At 45.2% G+C, this 17,139-nt stretch overlaps 1 protein-coding gene across 4 annotated transcripts in view; it reads right to left on the reverse strand.

The window, feature by feature from the left end:
• LOC144931170 (inactive dipeptidyl peptidase 10-like) overlaps window positions 1-17,139 on the reverse strand; it is a 675,556-nt gene that overhangs the window by 76,728 nt on the left and 581,689 nt on the right. For all 4 annotated transcript variants that reach the window (XM_078855035.1, XM_078855037.1, XM_078855038.1 and 1 more), the window contains exons 9-10: window positions 11,433-11,587; window positions 203-300 (exon numbers count right to left, since the gene is read on the reverse strand). In XM_078855035.1, coding sequence (XP_078711161.1) covers window positions 203-300; window positions 11,433-11,587 — 253 coding nt within the window. The remainder of the gene's footprint in view (window positions 1-202; window positions 301-11,432; window positions 11,588-17,139) is intronic.

The following is a 17,139-nucleotide window of genomic DNA, read 5'->3' on the forward strand; positions in this document are numbered from 1 at the left end:
ATGGTGGGGAACCGGTGGTGAAGGTGCGATGACAAAGGCAGGCGATTTTATAATTTGTCCTGCTGGCGAAGGGAAGCCAATGAAGAGTTTGGAGAGTGGTGGCTGAGTCGAGTCGTAGATTATGGACAACAAGGACAAGACGAGCAAGGGTTGAATCAAATCCATCTCTGGATTTGTGACAGAGAAGGCCTCGGAACCTCACCTGGAGCGGAAGGCCTCGGGTGGGTTCAGCTCCTGCGTGTGAGTCAGTCCATAAAGTGTGACCACAAACAGTCGCACCCTAGGGTTCGGCTGCCCAGCCTGCATGGGAGAAGGTGACAAAATAAGATGTTACCGAATGTGAAGAGGCGAACGAAAGAGATCCAGCACATACTAGTGGCGTCTTCAGGAAGATCGTTTATTGATGCAAACCACACAGGACAAAAGGAACTCGAACTCCCTTTGCATGTTGTTTGGTGGCTGAATGTTTGGTGACTTTACGAGGAGATGGCAGTTCACTGAGTGGGTACGTGAACCCATCTGTTTGTGTTTTTGAGGGTTTTGCATCGTAGGTTTCAGTTTTCTTCAAGTACTCGAGTTTCCCTATCACATGCACAATGCTCATGAAAACAAAATTGTCCAAGCATTGCAGTCCTGGACCCTCCCGAAAAAAGATTCTTGAGATGCTCTCCTGGGTAAATAAATCTTATCGTCATACTTATATTTTAATAAATGAAGCGAAAGCGACATCAAAAGAGCATCGTCAAAATGACACCACGTGCCAGAACCTTTTGGCGGCCATTGCTGGGATGTCATGATTTCTGGATCGATCCGAAGATCGGGAACACATCCCCAACACAAATCCATTCCACGTACAAATGCTGGGCTGCAACCTATACGAAAGAAAACTGGACACCCACATCAGTGCTGTAACAATGAGCCAAATCGTCACGGTGGATTGTTTTTCACCTCGTAAAGACAAATTTAATTACACCGTTCAGCTGCTTTGAACAAATATTTTTTTGTAAGGTTATTGTAGAGCAGTATTTGCGCGGCAGCTCATTTCACGCCACAGTTTTGCTTACACAACCCGCAAAACCAGTATTTCACATTTATTGATGCTATTCGCAAGGCGCTGCGTTTTTGCGGGTTGCACAATGGAAACTGCACACGCACATTAAAATCACATATCCTACTCGGGAATGCAGGTGTTAGGGTTAAATGTTTCAGATTTTACAATAAGTGTCCTCGGGAGGTGAAAAAAAATCCACGTACATTGTTCCGGGAGAGGCAGCGAGCACGAGCCCAGCTAACATAACCATCCGTCACAAGTCATACACAGCTGCCTCCGAATCTGCCACCGTAAACGGAACTGATTTGAATTTAATGATTAACGAGGGGCTGTGAGAGAAAACGAGCTCCAGAAAGCTACCCCCGAGTGAGTTAAGCAGGATGCTTGCAGATGTACATCTCCGCTGGGGATGCATCTGGTGCTCTGCCACAGATGGTTATTTCACTTCCATTATTCAATTCCACGCTAATGCACGCTCCGTGTTGTGCATGCAACGGGGAAAGGTTTCATTGAACGCAGAGCGCCGCCTCGTAAAAGTGTTTGTCAGAAGGCCTCATTGCTGCGTGTAGCGTCGTACGTTTCGTAAAACCCACGAATGAAAAAAAATCCACGTCAGGCATTATCTCAAAGGAGCGTGGAGATTTTAGTAAATTGCCAGATAAGGAAATGCAAATGCGGATTAAGCATTGATTGGAGATTAGACAAATTACTGTATATGTAGATTGTAAGTGTTTATTGAATGACGTAACGGCGTACTGATGCGAAATTATATCAACTCCTAATATGCAACGCTGCTGTCAGGTATTTCTGTATTCATATATGTCCATAAAATTGCGATGGCCAAATGTGGAGATACAAATTAAACCACACACGCCCACAATTTCCCATGTTTGCAACGTTTAACCTTCCTTTGTTTTACATAAGCCATGCCCATATTCCAATAACCTTCCACATTCCTTTCAGTTTTCTGTGCATCCCAAAATCTTACTTCTTCCATAAACTCCAAATATCTCAGTTGCTAGGCATCGATACAATCATATCCTCGCATCTGTTTGGACGATAAGAGCAACGCATTTAGAGTGTGAGACGATGGAAATCCAATATAGAGCTGATGACCTAGGATTGTGCCATCACAAGTTAATGTTGGTAAAAAGTCGCAGGAGAAAAAGTTAACAAAAGCAAGGAAGTCTGGAATGGTCAGCTGAGGTCGAGGCTTCAACCATAATCTGTGCCCGTTGGTAGTTCCCAAGGATTAGCTAGCTGCTGCTGCTTCTTACGCTTCACATTAGCTGAAAACGTGCAAAAAATATAGCACGAGAATATTTCAGTAAGTAAAGAGACAACAGTTATTTCTCGAAAACATATTTGTTATCACCAACGTGACAGACAAAATACGTCACACTCTGAAAACACTTGTCACTAGGGGCCCACATGCTTCATAATGCCAGCAGCACACAAGAGTCTTTAGCACAGTTTTTTTCTCCAGTAATGTGTTATTTAATCAATATAGATCTACTATGTCTGTGTTACATATCCACTGTTGAATTGAAAACATCATAGTGTCTTTTGCTCTGATACATTTCTGTGGACTCAATTCCCTTCGGCAATTCTATCTGCAGTCCCTTTAGATACTAGAAATGGTCCAGATTGCTTATGGGTTCTGCTCAAGTGACCTTTGCAAGTCTCAGTTACTTAATTTAACTTTCAGTGTTATTTTTTAAAGGACTGGGTCAGCATGTTACGTTCTAAGCTAATTACCCCTGACTCTGTGTCACACTGGGCATCACCTACAAGTTGCAGTGTGGGCAGGGACTGACCCTGTAACATTGTGTGCCAGTTTACTGATTGCATTTACTCAGTAACTGTCTTCTCTTAGCTCCACTTGCAGGCCCTTTTTCTAATCAATACAAAGAGAAGCACACTCCATTCACTTACACTACTCAAAGTAAAACCTGATTAAAGCAACCAGCGTTTGTTTTGTGCATCGTCCCATGTTGCTTCTGTAGCGGCCTCTTTTCCTATGCGTGCAAGGGTGCAGTGTCTCTTGGTGATCTGGGTTAGAGGCTATAGAGTTGGAGATGTCCTAGACAGACAGGCAAAAACATTTTAAAATAACCAGGTAAGATCCGAATGAGACCCGGTGTCGCTTTTGCAAAGGAGTCTCGAATCAGAGTAAATACACAATGCAAAGAAATGCAGAGGGTGTCTACACTCGACAAGACCATTAAACGCAAATACACATTTCGATTTACAGCTTTCGTGACTGCAGGGATTCATATTCTTGGTTCTTTTGGTAAAGTCACGTAGAAGGGAAATAATAAAATAATAAAAATTAAACAATAACATTCTCACGACGTTTCGATTGCAACACAAGCAATCATCATCAGGTGTGAAAACCACAGCAAGAATTTTTTTTAAAAGTGGCGTTTTTTTCTAAACGTTAGCACCACGGACAACAACTGGCGGTTGTTCTCTGCTGTCATTTTCACACCTGATGATGATTGCTTGCGTTGCAATCGATACGTCGTGAGAATATTATTGTTTTATTTTTATTATTTTATTATTTCAAACACACATGTTCAACATGGTCCCAAGCCTAACCAAAGGCATGCATAATGAAGGCAAACAAAATACAGCATGAAGCTAAATTAAAATATACATGTAAAGTACAAAGTAAATAGAAAGGAGGAGTATATTAAAAGTATTTGCATTAATGGTGATCGAGTAGTGAATCCAGTGGCCAAACAAGTCCTGACTTCCATGTAAAGCACATACAATATTGTTCTTTTGGCAAAAAGCATCATGCTCCAAAGAAACAAAACATCCACATTCAGCATTAGGAGACATAAATGTCAAATAATGTTATGTCAGCAGGCTCTAACCTATGGTGGTTGTATCTGTGTTTGCGCACTTATAGTCTTCCTTTGTAATAGCATGGGGGCCTATTACTAAGGCCCTTCAGTCAGAGAGGTAACTGTAGATATTTTCCATCACAAACCCAATTAATTATCCATCAATACAGCAAAACACTTGCATTAATGATGTGCTACCCCGCAATGGGCTTTACTTATGAATAGAATTTCCACAGGTGCCCCAGGACAGGTTTACACTCTGACTCAACTGTCCATCCTGTAATAATTGCAGGAGGAGCACGCAATAATATTTTACAGATGATTAAGCAGGTCAAAATTCAATGGCTGTCAGTATCAATCCTGGTCAGGTATTGCCTCAACCCTCTGTTTGTTCTTGTGGTGTAAATGCAAGTGCAAACATTGTGGAAAGTCAACCGTCGTTGTTGTTCTGAATAGGAATGACCACGAAGACACTTTGATGCGTTTCCTGAAATGTGTATGTTCTTCGTATTAATCTGATATTCAAATCCAGAGAGTCCTTGACAACTAACTCTCAAGATATAACGTGTGCAGCACGGTCCTTCAGGATACAGTGTAAAGCATTGGACAAAGCATGGAATGGATTCGTCACAATTTAACAGCTCGACCTCAAGTCAGAAGTTTTACCATTTTTCCCACAATGGTCGTACAGCCTGATAATGATGTTCATAATCTTTAACCCTGGTCCTATTTACTAAACTGCAATTAAACTCAAAATATAATTTACTGTACCCTACATGGCACAGCTCACTGGCTTTAATAACTCCACACAACGTGCTACACACAGTGAATGACGCAGGGGTATTGTAAAAAACGCTGAAGTACAGGTACCGCAAAATAAGATACCAGCAATCCTCAATACAAATGTTCGCTCATAACTCCAACTTTGTTCTTAGAGATTTACAATTTTACATTATACCACATGCTCAAGTGAAGCCAAGTTAAATCACTGTGCATTGTTGCAGTAATCTATTGGATCTGACAAAAACTATAGTCAGGAGAACGTTTCTCAATTCACATCTGCGGTCTTTTTAGTAGCCATTGAAACTACATTTCTGGGCGTTGTGATGCACGCCTGTAATTCAGCGCATTCGAGGTGGGTTGCTGGCTCATACAGACATCACCACATCGCAAGGCTGAGGGGTGCCCAGCAGAGAGCAGACCCTTACAAGATGTGCTTTTCCATGTGTAATGACAGAGTGCCACCTGTAGGCCTGAAGGGGAAATCGCGGTTATGAGCATGTTACGTAATGTCTAATTATGAGGGGGGCGTATCTGGGGTAAAGGTGAAAGGTGGAGTCAGTCGGGAAGCTTCAGGAACCTGCTCGAAGGTTCTGGAAGGGGGCGTGGCCGGAGGCAGGCCTTGGCCGTGCCGGGGTGTATATAAGGGGGACCGAACCAGAAGTTCAGTGCTGTTGCGGGTCCTGGGTCCTGGCTGCGTCGCTGCTCACCGTCATCTCCCTTCATCGTCTTCCTTTTTAATAGCATGCCGATCTTCTGCAAGGCTCTCATCGTCACCGTCGCTCCAGTCAGACAGCTATGTGGTTGGACGCCGACGATGGGGTTGTGTAGAAGGGTCGGCTATGTGTAGCTACGTAGAACGTTACATAGATGACTCGGCCAGTGTTGTGCTTAAAGTGTGAGAATAAATAAGAAGCCTTCTACACGACGTGTCTCGGAAGTCTCTCACTACACATGTGTAGTGTCATGTGTCTCTTCTTCATTCTCGCTCGAGCCTTGTGTGTGCGTGCGGGTGGCGTGCATCACACACACACTCAGTCGGAGACGAGGTAGTCGCAGGAGGCACCGTCCTCCCCTTTTATTATTGTTGAGTTCACGCCACCACTCGACCCCCCTCTCTCTCACGACCATGCTACCGCACGACCTGTTCCAGACGTAACCCTGTTTGCGTTGCACCGACAGCGTCGACCGGGACAGCCAATTACTGTGCAATGATCGAGCGAAGGCGGCAGCGACGACGAGACGAGTCCAATCCCAGAACCAGCAGCCCGGAGCTCTCTGCGTAGGCCTGCGCCCCTCTCCACATTCCCCTCAGTGCGGCTTGGCTCCGCCCTAGCCGTGCCTCCCTTCTCGAACCCACCACAGGGTTCCAGGAGCTTCCCCACGTGGTCTACCGTGACCCTTGCCCCAGTTCCTCCGCCCTGCCGGCACACCCGTGTATATGCTCAACGGCGTGTGCGCTAAGTGCCCACCTGCAGTTGCAGTTGCTGAACAACAGTCAGCGCTATGTCACTACATCACCCCCTCCTCCTTAAAAAAAAACAGCCCTCCCCGCTGTTAACACAGCAGCAGCAACCGGCAGGCAGGCAGGGCAACCCCCTTAACTCGAGGAACATCAACGAGAAAAGAAAAAAAACCTCCCTCACAATCCCGCTACAACTACGGCATCCTCCGCAATCAACAACACATTCCACTGCTCCCCGGCACCCCGGAACTCGCGAATCGGCACACCACCTCAATCTCCCTTTAACCCAGGCCCTTAGCCCCAACACCACTTCACCCCCGGATCCCCTCTCAGTGCAAGGGAGAGTCCCCCCATTCGGGGATATATGTGGCACATTAGGAATGGACCACTCTTTTAATGATTTCCTTGTGCAGCAAGGGAGTAAAGTGTGGTTTTGTGAAAGTCCTTATGTGCTGTGCAGTACATCAATGCACGTGTGTACACCAGCATGCGATAACTGAGTTGGGCCTGTGGGTGGCTGGCAGGGTTCTTGATTAACCTGACTTGTACACCAGTCACGTGGTTAATGGCGACACGGTTGAGAATTGCTGTGTGACACACGTGCTGTTGCATTTTTCAGATAAAGGACCCAAAGGTTATTTTTGATCGTTATAGAAATGTTCTAGACTTGTTCTAGACTTCAAGCTTGGCTTTGAATTGTTAGTTTGTGATAAATTCAATAGGAGGGGTTTTAGCACTGTGCACTGTAAAGGATGATGTACTGTAGTTAATACTTGTAATTCTCTAACCCTAATACTATAACCATGCCCATGCACCCAGAGTATGACTACTTGAAATGCTATTGAGAATAGAACACATGTACAGTTATAAGTTGTACAATGGTGACAAGTACAGTACGTATACTATACACATACAGTACAGATAATGGGTGTAAGATACCGATATAAGTGGATCATATAGATAGACATACAGCTTACGATTAAAGTAATATTTGAATAGTGAAGTGCAAAGGTTATTGTCAAAGACAAAGATGGTTCATCAGTAGTAAAATTGGGTTTAAGATAAACTGTTATTGATTAACCGGACTTGTACACCAGTCACGTGGTTAATGGCGACTCGGTTGAGGATTGCTGTGTGTGACACACGTGCTGTTGCATTTTACAGATTTACCACAATACATGTGTTTGCCCTCGATTTGGAGCACCTGCCCACGTCCATGTCCTTCATATCGAGCGTGCAACACATAGCTCACGTGATCCGGTCCATGGCACCGGTCACCTCCGTCCCAGCAGGGTCCTGCACCTCTGGAACCTGGAGGGCGAAGAGACGATGGAGATGGAGTCCTCGCCTCAAGGGTGTGGCTCCTCACCATTCGGCAGTGCCCGCTCGAGTCCAGTCACCAAGATCTCGCACTTGGCAGTCTCGATAGGCCTCAGAAATCCGGTTCGACGGGGCTTGAGTTGACTGTGCCGGCGGCCCAATGAGCACAGGTGACTCTACCAATGCCTACTCATCACCCCGACACTCCGCAGCAGTGTGACCCGACCGACCACACACATGGGCGTGGGTCCCTAGGGCAGAGGGAGCTGTCCCCGCTACGGGTCCTCCCGCAGGGATATTGTTGCTTGAGCCCCCCTGCCCTCCACCGCCGCCAACATATTTTGCAGACTCCATGCTGTGGCCTCCCACCTTGCCTGCTGCTGTTGCTCCTCAAATATCTGTATGGTTCTAGCCACCATTGAGGATGAAATCTCTGTTCCAACGACGGAGGGCGGGCAACCCTCAATCATCTTGCCAGCCCCCGCAGCCTCTTCGCCACCCGAAGGTCGAGCGCCCCCTCACCCACGAGTGGGTATGCCTCGCGTCCAGGATCAGCAGCGCTGCCCGGAAGGCGTAGGGCGTCTCGTCCTCCATCCGCTCCCTCAGGAGGAATCTTGTGCGAGCCTCCCGTGCCAGATAAGGAGCGGCCTCCTGAAGCTCCGTGACTCACCGCGCCTCCTCCGCACGCTCCCGCGCTTGACTCAAAATGGCGCCACTCGGCCACGGGAGGTCCACCGGTGACAAAATGGCAACCACCATGTGCGTGGTCCCCCGTCCAGAGCCCCCTGCTCCAGCTCCGACGAAAGCTCCCGCTTTGTTTTCCGCACTCTCCTCCACGCCATCCCCTGGGGTCCGGGCCTCGTGCCAGCCCGCACCCCTCTCCACATGGCGGTCCTCCGCCATGCTGCTTGGTTGGTGCTTGACCACGGGAAAATCTCAGCCACTCTCCCCGTCGACGTGCAGCTCTCACTCTCTCTCCGTTGACGTGCAGCCCCCATTCTCTCTCCATCGACGTGCAGCCGCTCTCTCTCCGTCGACATGCAGCCTCTCTCTCTGTCCACGCTCACTCGCTCCCGCCACCTGGCGTAGCTACTCTTGCCGTCGACGCTCGGCTGCTCTCTCTCCGTCGACGTGCAGCTTCTCTCTCCGTCGACGCCCAGCAGCTCTCTCTTTGTCAACGCGTAGCCGCTCCCACCTCCTTACGTAGCCACTCCTGCCACCAATGTCCAGCCAATCTCTCATCGGCAGATGCGTAGCTGCTCGCCCCGCAATTTTTGCACAGCAGTTGTCCCGCCAAACTGCGGCAGCTCCTCCGTTGCCCACAGGCTTCGAAACTGGGATCCCGGGTCCCGGGGCTGTCAGAGGGACAACCATCTCGCCGTCCTCGTCCCGATAATATCCCACTTCTGACACCAAATGTAGTATCGTGCGTCTCTTCTTCGTTCTTGCTCAAGTCTTGTGTATGCGTGCGGGTGGCGTGCGTCGTACACACACTCAGTCGGAGACGAGGTAGTCGCAGGAGGCACCGTCCTCCCCTTTTATCGTTGTTGAGTTCACGCCACCACTCGGGCCCCCTCTCTCTCATGAAAATGCTGCCGCACGACCCTTCCAAGACACGACCTAACTCCTACAACCAAACTCCCCTTTCCCTCCCCTGCCGTGCCTATATAAAGCCACAACAGCAGATATTTTTTCTCACCTGAAGATGGTCGCTTGTGTTGCGACCGAAACGTCGTGTTTTCTTTTATTATTTTTTCTATCTACGTGACTTTACCGAAAGAACCAGAGAGTATGGATTCCTGCAGTCACGAAAGCTTCAAATCAAGATTGTGTTGTACTAGTAACGAATTGGCATGTTCTGTTTCTGTGAGAAACCTTACTACAGTAATTGGCTGTGTCGGGTGGTGGCGGGTTTAATGACACATTTATATATTTACGCGATCTAACCCAAAAAAACCTGTATAATGGATGGTAAGCCTTGTGCAAATAGTCATTATAGAATATGGAAAATCCTCCATGTTTGATGTGCCACATGCATGAAACAATGACACATCTGCGTTACAATTATAAATTATTGCATCTCAGGCAATCTGAAATATGCTCTCCATTTATTTACCTGGGCAGTGATTACATATTTTTCATGAATGTTAATGAGTTAAAATTTTCACTGGATTATTTTTTCCTATGTTTTCATGTTTATTCTTCGAGTTAATTCATTTAACGTATTAAATCACATTTAATTTATGTACTGTTTTTCTACTTTGTACAGAACCTTTTGTGAGAAAGTATAAACCACCAAAACTATTCAAATGTATAGGTAAAGTAGAATTAATTTTTATGGATTGGAGAAATAAAGGCATAAATATGAATAATAAGCACTATGAAACATTTAACATTTGCTTTTGACAAAGTCATGATAACCACCAATGATAATGAACTACATATTTTCCTTACTTTGTGCGGATTCGGTTTGTGCAATTTAGCGTATATGTGGCTAATCTATTTATACCCAAAATTCGTGATATGCTATTTGAATTCTCTCATATGCGGCATATTACGGTCTGACGTGGTACAACATTGCTGTGTGTGATGTGTGCGCTACTCAGCTGGCAGCTGTCTCGTGAGGTTTCGCTTTGTGCACCATTTTTTTTTGGAATGTATCTCCTACTGCATAAAGCGAGGGACAACTGTACAGGAAATTATCGACAAACTAATGAATGCATTTGAAAAGTGGGACTAAAAATAAAAACGAGCAAAATAAACGTCAAAACACAACAAGTTCCCTGAACAAAAGGAGATACTTGTTTGAAAGACGCAAGTATAAAACACAACAGAGTATGCATACCTGGGGTAATTATTGAAGGTGTACCGGGATCAAAATGATTAACTGTGAGCTACAGCAAGATGGAGTGCTTTTAGACAATTAAATTTAATAATTAAAAGCAACATACCGATGAGTCTCAAGAATAAAGTTTTTTTTAACGCGTACGTATTATAACCTGCCATGACATGGATGCAAGAAAGGATCTACAAATGTACGCTGGGAATTACACTGAGAGAAAGAAGGAGAAACACATGCATGAGAGAATGCAAATTAAAGACATGTGTTTGACTTAATAAGAGTGAGCGATAATGGGCAGGACACATTGCTCAAATGGATGGTGGCCAATGGAGGGCAATGGTGACAGCTTGGCAGTCAGAGGGGGGAACGTGGCTAAGAGGACAAGCACCATGGAGATGGAGCGAAGTGATCAGCTCAAAAAGGAAGTTTAGTTTCAATGTACTCTCTCTTGGCCTTAAATAATGAACGTCATTGATTTATTGATTGTACACGTGCTCCCCCCCCCCCCGCCCCACACTTAATTTATTGTGGAGCTCCATGCCAGTACAAATACTATTAAGAAAAACAGAAGCAAATTGAGCCCGGCAAGACTTGTCACGAGAAGAGTTGGCAATTAATGGACAAAACTAACGAATGAATAGAAGCTGAATGAGGCAGCTCATTCAATGGGGATTTAAACTGTTCAATGAATATAAGCAGAAGGGAATGGACTAGGTTAGCAACTTCCCAAGATAACAACAAGGCCCTTTGTATGCTGTGAAATGCCACAATTTTACATCAACAATGCATTTATGTTTCTCGTTACAGAGAACGTTTCCAGCATAACAATAAACAAGCCGCACGTCTGCGTATCCACTTAAGTTTTTTTAATGCTAAAATATCCAAACCAAACTGCACTTACCATAACATCACCTACATGATTTGGAGTTTACAGAATGTGCCCAGTTCAGATGTCACTCAATGCTGACGTTAGTCATGCCCAGGAGTTGAATAATATTACATGAATTTGTTTACTTATTTACTTTACTCATAATCCATCTCGGAAGCATAAATATATATGTGCAGGGGATTTCCTAATTGTGAGGTCCTTGAGTGAAGTGTTGGGATTTGGGTGGCACTCACCTTGGGGTATGGGTACCGCCGGCTGCCCGGGTAGAGAGCGGCTGTGAACAGTGGGATCTCCATGCTGGGCACCGTCGTTTCATTGATGGTGATGTAAGCCAACCTCGTGCCATCGGGAGACCACCAGTGTGTCTTGTGTGAATGCAGTATCTCTTCTGCCGACAACGAGAGAAGAATCAATAAAAAGTTATCTTTGTCGAGGCACCTGTGTTATTTAATTTTATGAACAAAAAATGTATCCTCGCCAATAAGGTAAGTTAAAGGTCTTCTAGTAAAGTGAGTATTTGCTGACTTCCATCGCCTTGATATTGCTAATGGAATTCAGCACGTTCCTGGAATAACTTTACATTATTATTGTTTTCATTCACAAAGCATCAAACTATGCGATACATAGCCTAAGTGTGTGTCTACCAAAACACAAAACAGAGCTAGTGATAAAAACTCCAAATGGCTATGATAGGGATCGGTCTCTGGACAGAACAACCACTGTTGATTTCTCACAAAGTGCGACTCTTTTTCATCCCTAGAGGAATGGTATGATATGTTGATTTTGCATTGAGCACAGTACCACCACAGAGTCTCTTATCTGGATGATGTACCATAATATGTCCATGCCTTTTTTAGTAAACCCTCAAAATGCATACCCACAATTATTTTTCAGATGGTTTTTACTTCATGTGATAAATGTGACCCACATTGTTTCTCACCTCTCCTAAAATACAAAGTAATGGCATTAAAAACCCAATAGCCAAATATGCATGCTCCCGAGTGGAATGACATTGACAATGTGAAGAAACTTCACAATAAAATTACTGTTCATGAAAGCTCCACCGATTCTCAACATTTTTCAGTGAGGTCCTGCTTGGCATAACTCTTTTCGAGTGTTTTTGCTCAAAACCGCCAAAATGAAAACCCACACAAACTGAGAGAATAAGTCAAACTAAACATAGACTGACCACAGCCCACTTATTGTACTGCCTTCGAAAAGCACTTCACTCTGCCTGCAGGCTAGTGTCTAACGTGCGTGCTCTTGGCAGGATTCGCCGACTCAGGGTGGCCAATTTAAATTTGTGAGCCACTCTGCACTAATGAGGGCACACTCGCTCTAATTGAACTACACGCACAAACGGACAAGGGGTTATTGGGCTTGCTTAACCTTGACCAAACAGGGTCCCCCACAGGAACAAGTTCGAACCCATTAAAAGATCAAGGCAGCATGGTGTTCATCTTATACTAGATGTCTACATCTGCATTTACATGATGTTCTCTCCATACACTCGTCAAGGAATGATCTTGTCTAGGAGCATAAACCATCAAGTTAACTCCGGTTATCCTTGCCTTTGGCTAGCCATCTGGAACACTCTTCCTTCTGATATTAGGAAGCCACTGGAGCTATGCACTTTTAAATCTAGGTTAAACACTGGCTCAGGGCTGTAAACAGGAGATGAGCATGTAGCCTTAATGCCTCCTTCCATTAGCAATTTCTGTTTCAACGACTGCGCCCACAATTTAGCCATTTTGGTTGACGACAGTGCGGCTATGACTGCCACCACATACAGCTGCTGCGTGGCAACCAATTGGGTGGGACACTGCACTTAGGACATTGTACTCCCCGGAGCACGATTTGTTCAAGGCATAGTTTATTTAGTCTTCATCCCTTTTCCAATGCTGAAGCCCCCCCGCATCAATAATGGTGGTTGTTTGACCATACTTCACTTCCCTGGTCAGCACAAGTTGGTGAAGTGTGGGGGGGGGGGCAGTGTAGGTTTAAATCTCGCACACACGCTGCTGATTTTATCTGCGGCTGGGAATCTAACTCATGTTCATAGTGCAGTGTACTAACTACGACGTTTGTATGGCACCTTAGCCTGTACAGTACCTCAAAGCCTAAAACAAACAATCAAACAATCTCTGAAATTGCACGACACAAGGAACATAAAATAATAATGGAATTTGTAAAACTTTAGAGGAGGCACACAAATACAACAATCGGTTGCCCCCACGCACGCAAGTCGCACAATCCACAGAGGCTCAAGAACTAAACCCTGCGAACGGTCAAAAATACACACAACAGATTTCCTCAGGTAAATACCACGACGGCCAGATTAAAATCAACGTCTGCCTCATACCCACCCGTTAAGTGGTTCCAGAGAAATCATGCAATATCCATTTTTTCACGATGACTAAAATGTAAAACTGATGTATTAATTAAGATTAGAGCAACAACAAATGTATTATATTTCAAACGAGAGAAAGCCCATTGAGACAAGTTTATTGTGTAAGGGTGATCTGGACAGATGTAATTGATTCCCCTGTTCAACAACTTTTTGGTGTCACTGAGTAACCTGCTGTCCTTCATCCTGCGCACATTTGCCACCGATAAAACTCCAAATGAGTCTAGAATTATTCATGTGTGTATATATACACACATATGTCGTGGGTTCAAGGAGAGTGGAGAGGACTTGTAGAGGCAACACATTTATTTACAACAACGGTAACAATAGCAGTCTTTGACACAAAGGGGCAGCGGCCCCTTTGCCTGCTACCTGGGGAGGTATAGCCTCCGGCCTAGTGTGCCCTATCACTGGGACCACGGGCTCTCTCTCCTCTGGCTAAGGGTGACCTAGGGGGGGGATATACTGACCCGACCCAGCTAAGGTACGGGTCCTGACCACTGGCACACTCGGTCCCGGCCCTTACAAGGCCTCGGGGGTTCCCAGGGTCTCACCACTGGCCCACTCAGTCCCGGCCCTTAGAAGGGCAGCGGGTCTAGGGGTTCCCAGGGTCCTAGGCTAGCTGGTCTTCTGGCTTCAGTCTTCAGACTGGCTCCGGACTCTTCCAGATGCCCGGCTTTTATACACCTCCCCAGGTGTGTCCGCCCCTGGCGACACCTCCCTTCCAGAGAGTTCCAAGGGGGGGGGGGGTGTCTCGGGGGATTCTAGAACACCCCACAGCCCCCCCCTGTTTTAGGGTTGGGGAAGATAGCGACCCTCATGCCGGTCCAAGTTACTACCCCTGGTGGGCCCTGTCTGCTACTGCAGGTAAGTACACAGCCCATTTACGGCGCTACACAGATAGGAAATTGTTGTCTACAGAGTATGCCCTTGGAATCACTTGGGCTTTAGAACCCACACAAGGGTTAATAAAAAAAAAAAAAGGCAAAGTAATTTTCAGAAAGCTATAAGTCGCTGGTCAAAAGGTACATCTTTTAATATTCTGCATCATGTACAATTGTGAGAGGTGTTTCTGCTTGGCTGCACAAACGTTATTGAAGTCAGCAAAGCTCAACGCCTAATTGTCTTCTTCTCCAACACCCTCTGAAATCCCAAGAGCATGTGCACTACAGCTTGCAATATAAACAAAATTCATAAACATGTGCGGAGCACACCTCTGTGACACTATATACTATATATGTGGATACATCATGCTCATGCCGATTTACATTTACAACAGTGGTGGCTCCTGCAAAATCTCTCAGGGGGGGCAAATGTCTGGATGATTGACAAGGATAAGGTCCACCCATACAATGGATAAATTAACAGCTTAAGCATGTAAAGGCAACTTCACTTCTTTAATATTAATGAAAAATAAAGTGATTCTTACAATACATCTTGTTTGTTTCTATCTCACTATTATCACAATCCACTCAGTTTCTTTTATTAAAGATTCCACTAGGTGGCGACAAATAATATTGTTGACTGAAACGTGCTTACGTATGATGACGTAAGCACGTTAGTGCGAGCCCTCCCGGAAGCCATAGAGAATGCATTGCAGCGCCCGCCGTTCGAAAAAAAACATCTTTGAATGTAAGTCTATGGGAACACTCGGGGCGATTCTCAGCCAGAGTGAAATCGCCCAAAAAGAGGCGGTACTCCACAGAACGTGACATGACGCTGATTGGACTATATCCAGAGGCACAGTAACGGCTGAGATTGGTGGTGCGTCGCCCAATCGCCCTAATGAAGAAACCGCCCCGGATGTACAACCATGCACAATAGAATGGTCCAGTCATGCGGTGCAGTGGTTGAAGTGAGTGAATTGCTCGACTCACAATCGGATGTTTTGCCAGGTCAATTTTGGAATGGAGCTCAGCTCGAACCATTAGCCTTTAAGAGTCAATTAAATGTATGTATGTTGAACTTCTTCTGCAGCGTACATAGTCAACTGTGTTAATCGGAAGTATGGGGGAAGGATAACAAACTAAACACAAAAAGCAGTTTTAAAGAAATGAGTTTTCAATCTAGATTTTAAAGTGCATAGTTCCTATGGATTCCTAATATCGGAAGGAAGAACACTACAGACGGCCACAAAAGCGCATCCAAAAGCGTGCAATGCAATGACCGTCTTTGTTCCATATCTAGCCAAAATCTGCTGCGAGGATGCCCGGAGGTCACATGATAGTTTATGTTCCTTGACGATATCAGCAAGGTATTGTGGTTCATTTGTGGCAAGCATTTTGTGTGTAATCAGTGCGACCTTATCACATAATCATGCAAATGAGTACAAATTTGTCAGAAGTCAAGAATAGTTGTTGTCGGGAGATACTGGAATCCGCCATGAGAACGTATAATTTCTACCACTTGCTCAGCGCCTCCAGCGAAGATGAGTGCTGACCCTTTGCTCATTTGAGCAGGAAGATGCTTTCTAAATTCAGGGTATATTGTACCTAAAGCAGGCATCAACAAGGTTTGCGTAAATTTAGACTTAAAAACTTTCGTGACTACAGGAATTAAATTTCTGGTTCTTTTGGTAAAGTCACATAGATAGAAAAAAAAATTCTAAATTTAATTTAGATTTTTGGTTTTCGTAATAAGGTTTGCATAAAAAAAAACAAAATATACTTTGCAATATGTTTACCATTTCAAAAAAATACATCTACAGTGATTGTGTTATGAAACAAGCAGCACATTGAATAGTCAAGTGTACAATACAAGTAACAGCAAATAAATACAATGACTGTGAAACACCGCCATGCTTGGCTGCATTAACAGTCTTACCCAGTGCTAATTTAGACTCACAGCACCAGGCACTAATTTTCAACAAGTCGACCTTGGGGAGATCCAGTCCACGTTCAGATTACAATTGCCCCTGGTGAATGGGATATCAGTAAAGTGCAGCACTCGTGATTCCACTATTCCCCGCAATAACATACACAACTGCAGTGTGTAGAAGCAGCAGCTGGCAAATTGTGTTTTACTGATAACTTGTGGTTTTCTACTGACTGCTGTGAGATCAGGTCCTTAAGGCACAGCTGCTGTGAGAAGACCTGCACTGAGGGTTGTGGAGACAGAACATGCCTCTAGCATAGGGCTCCAGGGACTAGGCACTAATACCATGCTACTGGTGAAGAGCAGTCACATGGGAATACAGAGAATGCAGCTGGACATTACATGGTACGTACCAGAAGTTGACAAGCTACTGTATATAACAGCTGCACGCTATCAACAGTGGTGCACACCTTTGAAAGGATGCTGCCGTGGTGCAAATGATGGCACACTGGACTTGCAATCCAGAGACTGCCAGTACTATCTCCTGGTGCGGCAGTTGAAATAATGCGAAAATGTCTTAAATCACCTGGCCCCTGTTCACCCAGCAGTATACGTATGCAAGGATACAACCACAGTTTGTCATTCGGCAGGTCACATGTGGTGGTTAAAGTGGAAGAGTAGGCCGATAAAACTCTCCAGAGGGGCTCTCTAGAGCTCTC

Source organism: Lampetra fluviatilis, chromosome 1, assembly GCF_964198595.1.
Source record: "Lampetra fluviatilis chromosome 1, kcLamFluv1.1, whole genome shotgun sequence".
Taxonomy (NCBI): Eukaryota; Metazoa; Chordata; class Hyperoartia; order Petromyzontiformes; family Petromyzontidae; genus Lampetra; species Lampetra fluviatilis.